General features: G+C 42.0%; 1 protein-coding gene across 2 annotated transcripts in view; it reads left to right on the top strand.

Moving 5' to 3' along the window:
• KIAA1217 (KIAA1217 ortholog) overlaps positions 1–10,950 on the top strand; it is a 152,122-nt gene that overhangs the window by 87,322 nt on the left and 53,850 nt on the right. Inside the window, exons 4-5 of one of the 2 annotated variants that reach the window (XM_008581007.1) lie at positions 380–414; positions 477–1,274. In XM_008581007.1, coding sequence (XP_008579229.1) covers positions 380–414; positions 477–1,274 — 833 coding nt within the window. Of the gene's footprint in view, positions 1–379; positions 415–476; positions 1,275–10,950 lie in introns of those variants that run through there. The other variant, XM_008581008.1, reaches the window with a different exon arrangement.

The following is a 10,950-nucleotide window of genomic DNA, read 5'->3' as shown; positions in this document are numbered from 1 at the left end:
TACAGTCGTGGAGGTCAGAAGTTCGAGATGGGTTTCACAGGCCAGCATCAACGTATCTTCAGGGCCACACTCCCTCTGGACACTCTACTTCTGTGCTCACAGCCCCCGACTCTGACCTCCTGCCTCCCTCCTCCCTCTTCCACACTGGGCCCACTTGGATAATGATTTCTCCATCCCAATGTCCTTAACTTTGTCACATCTGTCAAGTCCCTTTTGCCATGTAAGGGAACACACGGTTCCAGGGATTAGTTTACAAACATCTTGCAGGGAAGGGGTTTTATCCAGACTCCTACACTGGGGAAGCCACATGGTCACACTGAGACTTCTCTAAGAATGTGACTATCAAAGAAGACTTTCTAATCCCTTGTTTTGTTTTCAGATGCAGAGAGAAATTGTTTATGCAAGAGGAGATGGCCCTGGGGCCTCTCGACCTGGATCCACAGCTCATCCACCCCATGCCATTCCCAATTCTCCACCCTCCACTCCNCTCGACCTGGATCCACAGCTCATCCACCCCATGCCATTCCCAATTCTCCACCCTCCACTCCCGTGCCCCATTCCATGCCTCCCTCCCCATCCAGAATTCCTTATGGGGGCACCCGCCCCATGGTGGTTCCTGGCAATGCCACCATTCCTAGGGACAGACTTTCCAGCCTGCCGGTCTCCAGATCCATCTCACCAAGCCCAAGCGCCATTTTAGAAAGAAGAGATGTCAAGCCAGATGAAGACGTGAGTGGCAAAAACATGGCGATGTACAGAAATGAGGGTTTCTATGCCGATCCTTACCTTTATCACGAGGGACGGATGAGCATAGCCTCATCCCACGGTGGGCACCCGCTAGATGTCCCTGACCACATCATCGCGTATCACCGCACAGCGATTCGGTCGGCCAGCGCTTATTGTAACCCCTCTTTGCAAGCAGAAATGCACATGGAGCAGTCACTGTACAGACAGAAATCAAGAAAATATCCAGATAGCCATTTGCCTACTCTGGGCTCCAAAACGCCCCCTGCCTCTCCTCACCGAGTCGGTGACCTGAGAATGATAGACATGCACCCGCATTACAATGCCCACGGGCCCCCTCACACTCTGCAGCCAGACAGGGCCTCGCCCAGCCGTCAGTCCTTCAAAAAGGAGCCAGGCACCTTGGTGTATATCGAAAAGCCACGGACCACTCCAGGATTATCCAGCATTGTGGACCTCGGCCCGCCACTAGTTGAGAAGCAAGTTTTTGCTTACAGCACTGCGACAATACCCAAAGATAGAGAGACCAGGTAAGACGTGGTGAGGGTGGCCATGGGTGGTCTGTCCCCCTGGTGTCACTGAGGGCTGCTCTCCAGAGGTCAAAGCAAGAGGACAAGTGACTAAGCACTAGCCTTGTGCAGCATGCCCGCTGGGTGCTGCAGAGGACAGGGTGGCATCAGAAGTCACCCTTGTCTGCAAAGAATTTCTAAATCAGGGTGGGTTAAGTGAGGCAGGCTGACAGCTTTGTTAAAGAGGACAGGTATACCATCAACAGCAATGAGTCCTACTGACCTCTGGAGTGTGGTCCTAAGAGCATTATCAGTAATCTAAATCGAAATAATTTGGAAGAAAATTGTGATTAGCAGAAACCATTTGGACAAATAGATCAAGAGATTATCATAATTGATCTGGCACTGAGAATAAGGAGGGAGTGGTTCAAGTTTTAAACTATTTGAAATGGCAATTTGTACTCTTCCCGGTGGAATGCAATTTTGTTTTCTCATCTAGTTGTGGGAAATGGCAAATATTGTGTGTGTCACTGTCTTCTAGGATGATAAAATGTGAATTTGCATGAAAATAGAATTGTTTAGATCTAATACTATTCGTGAGTGGTGCTGAAATCAGCAAAATTTTTTAGAGAATGAGATACTCTGGATATATAAGTTTCTTTTTAAATATGTGTATTTTATAATTTACCAGTCCAGAACCTTCCTACTATATCTTGAAAATCCTCCAAAGTTCAGAGAGAATTTCTCTAGCCTGCCTGAATTGGTTGAAGGAAGTCAACATAATAATTATAGTCATAAAAATCTAATAAAAAAAAATTGAGTCTAAAAGAGGTTAAGCATTTTGCCTGTTGTTGTATATGAATTCAGAAGGGGTATGAAAAATAAGATCCAAATATTCACTTACTCAGTCCATTTTTAGAATCTCTGCTCCTCACTAAAAATGGTAATATCACTTACTATTACACAACCTTATGAAAAGAAGGCCAAAATTGTGAATGGAATGTGAACTGTCTACCTTACTGTTTTCATACACAACTCAGAAATCCCTGTCCCCTTTAGCAGAATTTTTGTCATGAAAGGGCTGTCCCTGCTTATTTGTTCAGTCATAGGGAATATCACAGCAGAAAGGTTTCAGGATGGAAAAGACAATGGATGTGGAAGTTTTGAGGTCATTAACACAACAGCAAATTCTAANATAATTATAGTCATAAAAATCTAATAAAAAAAAATTGAGTCTAAAAGAGGTTAAGCATTTTGCCTGTTGTTGTATATGAATTCAGAAGGGGTATGAAAAATAAGATCCAAATATTCACTTACTCAGTCCATTTTTAGAATCTCTGCTCCTCACTAAAAATGGTAATATCACTTACTATTCCACAACCTTATGAAAAGAAGGCCAAAATTGTGAATGGAATGTGAACTGTCTACCTTACTGTTTTCATACACAACTCAGAAATCCCTGTCCCCTTTAGCAGAATTTTTGTCATGAAAGGGCTGTCCCTGCTTATTTGTTCAGTCATAGGGAATATCACAGCAGAAAGGTTTCAGGATGGAAAAGACAATGAATGTGGAAGTTTTGAGGTCATTAACACAACAGCAAATTCTAACTCTCACGCAGCTAGAAAAATAGCCACAGTGACTGGATAGGTTGTGTAGAACTAAGAAAAATTAAGGATCGGAAAATAGCATCCATTCTCTTTTTTCCAAAGTCCTTAGGAAGTGAAATTCTAAGAATCAAAGAAAGGGACTCTTCTCATAACCACGGACAGCTAAGGGATATGTGATAAATGCTCACAGTGGCTCGTTGAAACAGACCAGTGTCACAACTAGAGAGGAATCTACCAAGACATGTTGTAAGGCTTGGAAATATGTGCAGACTCATCCCCTGCAGTGGGCTGAAAGGGGCTGGTTGGGAAAGGGTATATCACTGAGAGGACAGGACTTAGAGCCGTAAGAATTTAGTCCAGGAAACAGTAAGAACAGTCTTCTCCAGGATACAATGTTGAGAGCCAGAATCCATCTTCTCCACCATCCCCCCACCTCCCACACTGACCCACCCTGTAGGTAGAAGAGAATTGAGAGCTTGATTCCACTGTGATTGTATTAAACAGTTTTGCCCTTCTGGGTTCCAGGCATGTTTTGGCCAACGGGGTGTCTGCCTCCTTTCCAACACCTGACTCCATGTCGCCCATGTACCACATGTGTACAGCTTAATAAACATCACTGAGCCCGTTTTTTAAGGGATGTGGTTATGGGAGAGAACAAAACCAAGTGACCCTCTGCTGATCTGTACAGTCTTTCTCTACGGCTCCCTGATCAAAGTCTTGAAGGCCCTCAGCTTTCATTACCATCAGTATTCTTTCAGGGCCTCCACTCCATTTTTAGGAAGAATTTGCCAATCTCAGAGACTTCCATTTTACCAAAACTCAGAAAGTTCTATGGATTTCTGTTTTACATGTTAGAAGCCTTTTTAGAAAGTCCAAATTATTGTATTTCCAGAATAACAAATATTTTTTTAAATGACCAAAAGATTAATGTTCACCTAAAATACACTGTCATTATCACTGTCATATTATGACCTATGATTGTAATGAAGAGTATAATTTTACGTTTTCACATTTTTCCTTCCCTGAAATGTGAAATAGTCTGAATTTTATCCCACACATCTTACCAAGGTGACTCCTCACCTGTTAATCAACTTATCTCTGAAGGATGGAATTGGAGTGCTTGTGTGTGTGTGGGCTGGCTAGATTCCACTCTCCTGTAGCCCTACACACACATACACTTGCAGAGACACAGATATATGTGCACAGACACATACACACACAGACCCTCTACGTTTAGAGTCACTGTTACTGAAAGACCTGAACACCCCCATTAACTCAACCCAGGCACATGACAAACGTGAATTCTCTAGTAAGAAGAACTGGGGTCTGGAACTTCTGCTCTCAGAGCTCCCACCCATCTCCCCATTGTTATCTAGACAGGTAGAAAGTGAAGAATGGGGGGCTTGAGCCTTGCTTTCTCCTTTCCAACTACCAATCTGAACCTGACCCCGAACTCTTGGGGAGCTTGGTGACTAGGCTGAAATGAAGTACTGCATTTGAAGAGGAAGGATGTGGCTGGCAGCTGTCATTTATTGAAAGCCTTTTATGAGCCGAGCACTATAGGAGGGTACTTCAAAAAGTTGGTGGGAAAATAGAATTAAAGGATTTCATGAATCTTTCCATGAACTTTTTGAATTACCTCCATATTATATAGTTTCCGTATATCATATGATACAATCATGACAACCCAGTGAAGTATGTACTATCATCATCCCTATTTTATAGATGCAGAAACTGTGGCTCAGAGAGGTTGAGTAACTTGCCAAAGGTCACAAAGCCAGTAAGTGGCCTAGAATGTCCAGATCCATTAAAGAATTCATACTTTTTACCACTGTGCAACATTCTACCCAATGAGTGAGAACTATGAGCCCCACCTTCACAGAGAAGTAAATTCAGGAGCAAATTCTCAGCATTTCAATCAGAATCCTGCAAAGATTGTTTCAAGACAGGGTGCTAACTTATTCTACCCAATGAGTGAGAACTATGAGCCCCACCTTCACAGAGAAGCAAATTCTCAGCATTTCAATCAGAATCCTGCAAAGATTGTTTCAAGACAGGGTGCTAACTAACTGCTCCTAAAGGATATTTACAATCATAAACTCAGAATTTGCATAATTATGCTGCTAAATATATACCTGCCATTTAAAATATAACTTCCCTAGCTAGTATATTAGCACAATTATGCAGAACTAGGAAAAGAAAGAAGAGAACATTCTTGGTAGATTTTATTTTCAAAAAATGCATCTGAGTATTATGTCAAAGAGAAATACAAAAACCAAAGGACCAGAAACAATTACTGTAGCACAAAATTATAGTCCATTGTCTCGCCTATACTGTGATGCTATTTTAGAAATATTTAATCTGCTTAAGTATTGTTCAAGAGTCTTCAACCCCTTAAAGCCTAACCTCATGAGTACAAGGCCCTGTAAAGTGCCAAACCAATTTCTGTTGCAATTTCATAATATTAAAAAGCAAATAAATCTGAGAGTGCTTTTTATATGAGACTCTCAAGTGAAATTTTATATCCAAGATGTGAAGCTACAAAAACGCAGGAGGGAGACTGAGAAATCTGCAGCTATGCTTTCTTTTGGGCACTGCAGGCTTCACATTGCTGTTGTGAAGAGCACTTAAATATAATAGCCCAAATAGCTGCAGGACATTAGAAATCAGAGAAAGCTTGCTTTCTTTCACATCCATACTCAGGAGACGTCCAACAGTAGCTTTTTGAAGGAGCATGATTTTATAACAGCTCTGTTGACTTGAAAATGAAGAGCTAAAGACTAAGTAATTTAATCTTGATTTTTATAATAGTCATGTGTCTTGTTCTAATGAATTTGGCATCTCCTTTCTTTTTAAAGATGCTTCAGTAAGCATCTAGTGATGACAAATTATATCTAGAAGACCTGGAAAAGACAGTGTACAGTATACAGTATAACATATGTGATGGTGGGGTTCTCCCAAGGAGGCCATGAACTTTGGGGTAGAGTAGCAGATCACAACCACTTTGATTTCAGGACAACAGTTCTCATGTCTGAGCTTCTAGAAAAAAAACAATTTTGAGATATGAGGTGGCTTTACCCAGATGACTTCCCCTCAGCTGGGACTCCAAGAAGAGAGCAGGTCTGAGTGACTATGAGAGACTGCCAAGAGAGACAGTGTGTGACAGATGGCTTAGTGCATAAGATTCTGTCTTCCCTAGGTTATAAAATTACTTCATTACTTCATTGAACGGCATCATTATTTCTATTCATGGCACATAAAACAGCCCTTAAGAATTATAAAATTCTAGGACATTTACGTTTTGCTATTTTCTATTTATAGCTTAGATCGTATAATGTAAAATATCTTTATTGAAATAACATTCAAAATTCAAGGGTGCTCATTGCCAAGCGACTAATAGCTCTCCTTCCAAATGTGTAACAGATTCCTCCAAATGGAATATGATTTTTCAAGACACAGTTAACTTGAACCGAGATCATATTTTTATACTACTCTGCACCTACAGCAGCTATAATTCAACAAACTAATAAAGAGTCACACAGGGGAGCAAATTCTTGCCCTGTTTGGGTACCTGTATCTGGAAAAAGAGAAGCCACATGAGATCCTGTTATGATTTCTAAGACCTCATAGTCTTAGAGAGGAGAACCTCTTGCCTTTGGACAGTCAGAAAGAAGGAGAAAGAACACAACTGTGTAGAGGAAGAAGCCTGCATGCTAACTGGTAGCTTACGTCTGTTTTTAAACATTTTATATCACTTTCTCATTTTATGAGAATTAAATGTTATTGTATTGGTAGCTTTGGGGGGTGGAATGGATCCTTGGTTTAACAGTTGATTGAATGAAAGTCTAAATTAGGATTTATGTCTTTAACAATGTTTGCTGTGACTGGCAGACCTTTGAAGATCTTCTAAACTATGCTTTATCCTGCTAGAGAGCAGTGAGCCTGAATGGTCAAAAAAGAATGATTCATTTTTTAATTAATCCTTTCCTGCATGTATAGTCAAAAATGAGCCACATCAGAGATCTCCTGAGTAGTTAAGGCTGGGCATCTGTCTAAAGCAGGGTTTCTTAACCTCTGCACTGTTGACAATCTGGGCTTGACCATTTGTTGTGGAGGGCTGTCCCGGCCACTGTAGGATATTTAGCAGCATCTCCACCCTCTACCCTTGGGAAGCCAATAGCAAACTAGCCCCCAATCTTGCCCTAGTCATGACGATCAAAGATGTCTTCAGACATTTGTCACATGTTCTCCCAGGGGCAAAATACCTCTGGTTGAGGAACACTGCTCTAAAGGAAACTAGGATTTTTTCCAATTAATGAAATAGAGGAGGGAAAGAACGCCTCGTGCTCAAGCAGTGTAAATGGTGACATTGACAAGATATGGATCATGACCGTTATTACCTCAATCTTGTTCTTTACCTCTTGGTAAAGCCACTCACCATTGACAGAATGTGCTGTTTTACCAACCATTTATTGAGAGGCAGTAATTTGTAGTGGACTTCCAAGCCAGAGCGCCTGGGTTCAAATCCCAGTTATGAGATTGCTAACAGTCGAGACCTTTGACAAACGACTGAACCTTGCCCTACCTCCACTGACTCAGCTGTAAAACAGAGATAATAACAGTATCAACCTCATGAGGTGGAACAACTCATTACAGTCAAGTGCGTTGAGCTATGCCTGGGATATAGTAAGTGCTGGAGAGTTCTTACTTTGAGCAAAGCACTGTATTAAATGCTACTCAACAGGGAAATAAATACACAGAGGTGGCCAGAACAAGGAACTGCCTAAGGAAACAGGGAGAGACATTTTTGACTATAATATTAGAAAGTATATTAGGAGAGCAAGAGAGAAAGCATAAAACTAAGTGGGAACAGAGAATGGAAGTAATTGGGCGTAAAGATCCAAATTAGAATGTTTAGAGTATCAAAGCCATTTTTAAATCCATTTAAGATAGTAGTCAGGACTGCACATTTTCTTGGATCCAGGGGCAAGCCAGGTTTAGGGCATCCTTTTAAAACTGTATCTGAGCTGTGTGATGGATGATAAAGACACCTCACCAGGTACGGCTGAAATGATTCAGTTATCTGTTTTGATGCTTAATAGTGTCTGATTGATTCAGCTCTTGTCTGAATTTCTTTTAGTGTAGTTCTAATTACGGATCAATAAATGTTTATTGAGCTTCTCTTATGTGCTTAGCTGTGGACTGGATGCTTTGCTGAATACAAAGAAACTTACATGTGGTCCCCGTACACAAGGAACATAAACCGTGAAGACAGTCATAAAACATTAAAAGCTTAATATAAACATATAAGCTATGCCACAGTTAAGTACAGAAAGCTTCTGAGCTATGACTGCCTACTAAATACCTGTTTTGGAGGAACAACCTCAACGACAGAATTTCGTTCCTGACATTTCTTTCGGCTTTGGTAATGCCCGGGAGGCCGTCCTTGTCATCCTGAGAGTAACATTGTCTTCCTAGTGAAGCATGGAGAAAGAAAGGGGGCATGTGCTTCGGGGAGAGGTCTCTTCCCAACATCTCCAAGTCCAGCTGGGAAGCCAGGACACGCTTTTCCTTGAAAACAATGAGGAACAAAGATAGGATTAATAATATATTGTAGGTTAAAGAGCCTTCTGTGGGCCAGCTGGAAATCCAACCACCATTTATTCCAAGTTCTAAACAATGAAAGTACAAGTAAACTTTTCAATTTCAAGCCTGCCATAATGTGATAATGTGGGGACTGCTTGTACATAATTAATGCCAAAGAAGTGATACAGACAGTAATTGCTATGTATTCAGAAAAGGGAGTTCTTTCCCAAAGTTATACTGGTCTGGGAGCCTTCACAAGAACTTTGAGATGGACTAGAATTTAAGGCATGTACATAATGAAAAGTTATCATCTGGGAAGGCAGACTGGTCTCCATCCAAAATTTGCTCTATTTCTACCATTACGCTACCTCTAAAAATGATATCTCCATATGATGTTTTGCCAGTCTCAGAAATCAATAAACTGAATTATTACCTCATTCACAGGAATATAACTTCTTGGATAAGTAACATTGGTTAGTCATCCCTTAGACTGCTGAGTTCAGGCAACAGATGTCTGATAAACACGCTTGACCAACTGACAAATTTATGCAGATAGCCCTGCACTATCTAACCAGGGATATTCTGTCAAAAAATACCAATGGAATGACTGCCACAAGGTCTGTGCTGCTTTAAACAAACCAATTTCTCAAAAGGAAAAGTCATCAGCTGTCACTAATTAGACAAATTAAATGCGCCTCTGTATGTCCTTTGAATATTCACAAGGTGCTGCCAATCAGAAACCTTAAGTCTGAAATGAGAAGCTAAACCAGAAAAACTAAATACTGTGAGACTCAGATAACTACCTTTCTTGGGCAACTAGAACCTCTGCAAAGAGAAGAGTTTAGGTGCAGATTCAGCCTCCTCAGAACACCGCAAGGTCAGCTCAGTGCAGATCAGCATGGCTGTCACTCTAGATGGGGTTCGTCTGGTAGCCTTTGGCTAGATAATCCCAGGTGCTCATGATGCCCAGGCCGTAGATTAGCCTCTCTTGTGATTAGTTGTCCTTTCGTCCAGTGGAGATCTTAGAGATTACACTTGTCCTTATTTTAATCCTGGACTTTATTTCCATGAATGAAGTGATTCAAAAATATAGTCAGGTCCAAGCATTAATTCTAACTTTCAAAGATGGCAGATCTTAAAAAGTCTGTATTGCCCACTACACTCATGGAGGGCCATCTCATATTACCAGTAAACACATCCTGTCCCTCCTTGTCCATCCTCAGAGCTAAAGAGATCTTAGAGAACACTGTGTCCTAATCCCTGACTTTACAGAAAGGGAAGGAGGGAGGAGACTTCCCGAAGGTCTGACAGCTGGAGCAACTCTAGCCAAATGATGTTCAAATGTGAGACTACCACGCTGTCTCAATACTTTTTGTCTTTGTACAGATGCTAGTGTGTCCCTACCTGCCCCAGCAATGACAAGTAACCAAGAAGACCAAAATAAAAATAAAAATAAAACACACTAGAGAGGCCAACTGTAGCAAATATCTTTGTCTTTTTTCCTAAGCATCACTATCTTATTTCTTTTGAGTCCATCCGATCAAAAGCAGGTGGGCATGGGGAGCTTATTTCCACAGCCACCTGAGGATCACTCAAGAGACCGTCCTTCTCAGTGTCTGACACCTTCTCTCCTTTGAAGGTAAATTATAGGCCCCATGTTCAGGTAGCCCGTCACATGAACGAACAGCTATTCCTACCAGCTTATACCCGTACAAAAATGACATGTCACTTCCAGAGCATGGATATTAACGATTACCCTCAGGGAGGAGAAAGAAGATGCAGAATAGGTGATTTCATAAGGCAGGGTATAGGCCTGCCCTGGGCACCCAGCAGAGCCAGCAGGAAGTGCCTCGCCCGGCCGCTGAGTCACCACGGGCGGCAGCCCAGAGCCACTCCCGGACAAAGCTGGATGGGGAGTCTGCAGGCTAATTCTTGACATTTCCCCAGGAAAATCCCTGCCTCGCCAAGCCTCAGTGTCCTTCACTGTAACAAGGGGATGGGAACTAATACCTCTCAAGGTTCTATGCAGCTGAAATGAAAATAGCTAGAAAATCACTTTGGGAACTGGAAAGTTCTCTATAAATGAGTCTTATTGACATAAAACTTTGAAGCCATCTAGCTGTGCTGGTCATTTGGATCTGAGAGACTGTTGTGACCTCCTCCCTGACTTGGGACCAGTTTCTGGTCCCAGGCAGAACAGCCTGCACAGAAGTGAATTGGGAGATGGATTAAGGCTACCTGGAGCATTTCCCAAGTGCATTTGCTGTGCCGGGCAGAACGCTGTCAGAACCGGGAAATGGACTGTGCGCTTTGGGAACGTTGGGAACTCCAGGCCTGGGAGCAGCTGACCTTTGCCCCACTTGCCAGGCCTGCCACACACACAACCCCGCCCCCCCCCACCCCGTTGTTGGGTTTTTTTTTGCCTTTGGTCAAGATCATAGTACCAGAATGGGAAGATCTGTGGGGCCTATCAGTCCCTTCCAACTAGAAAAAATGTCTAATAC

The sequence above is a fragment of the Galeopterus variegatus genome, unplaced genomic scaffold (assembly GCF_000696425.1).
Source record: "Galeopterus variegatus unplaced genomic scaffold, G_variegatus-3.0.2 Scaffold2233, whole genome shotgun sequence".
Lineage (NCBI taxonomy): Eukaryota > Metazoa > Chordata > Mammalia > Dermoptera > Cynocephalidae > Galeopterus > Galeopterus variegatus.
Note: the sequence above shows the minus strand (reverse complement) of the source record. Positions and strands in the feature narration are given on the sequence as shown.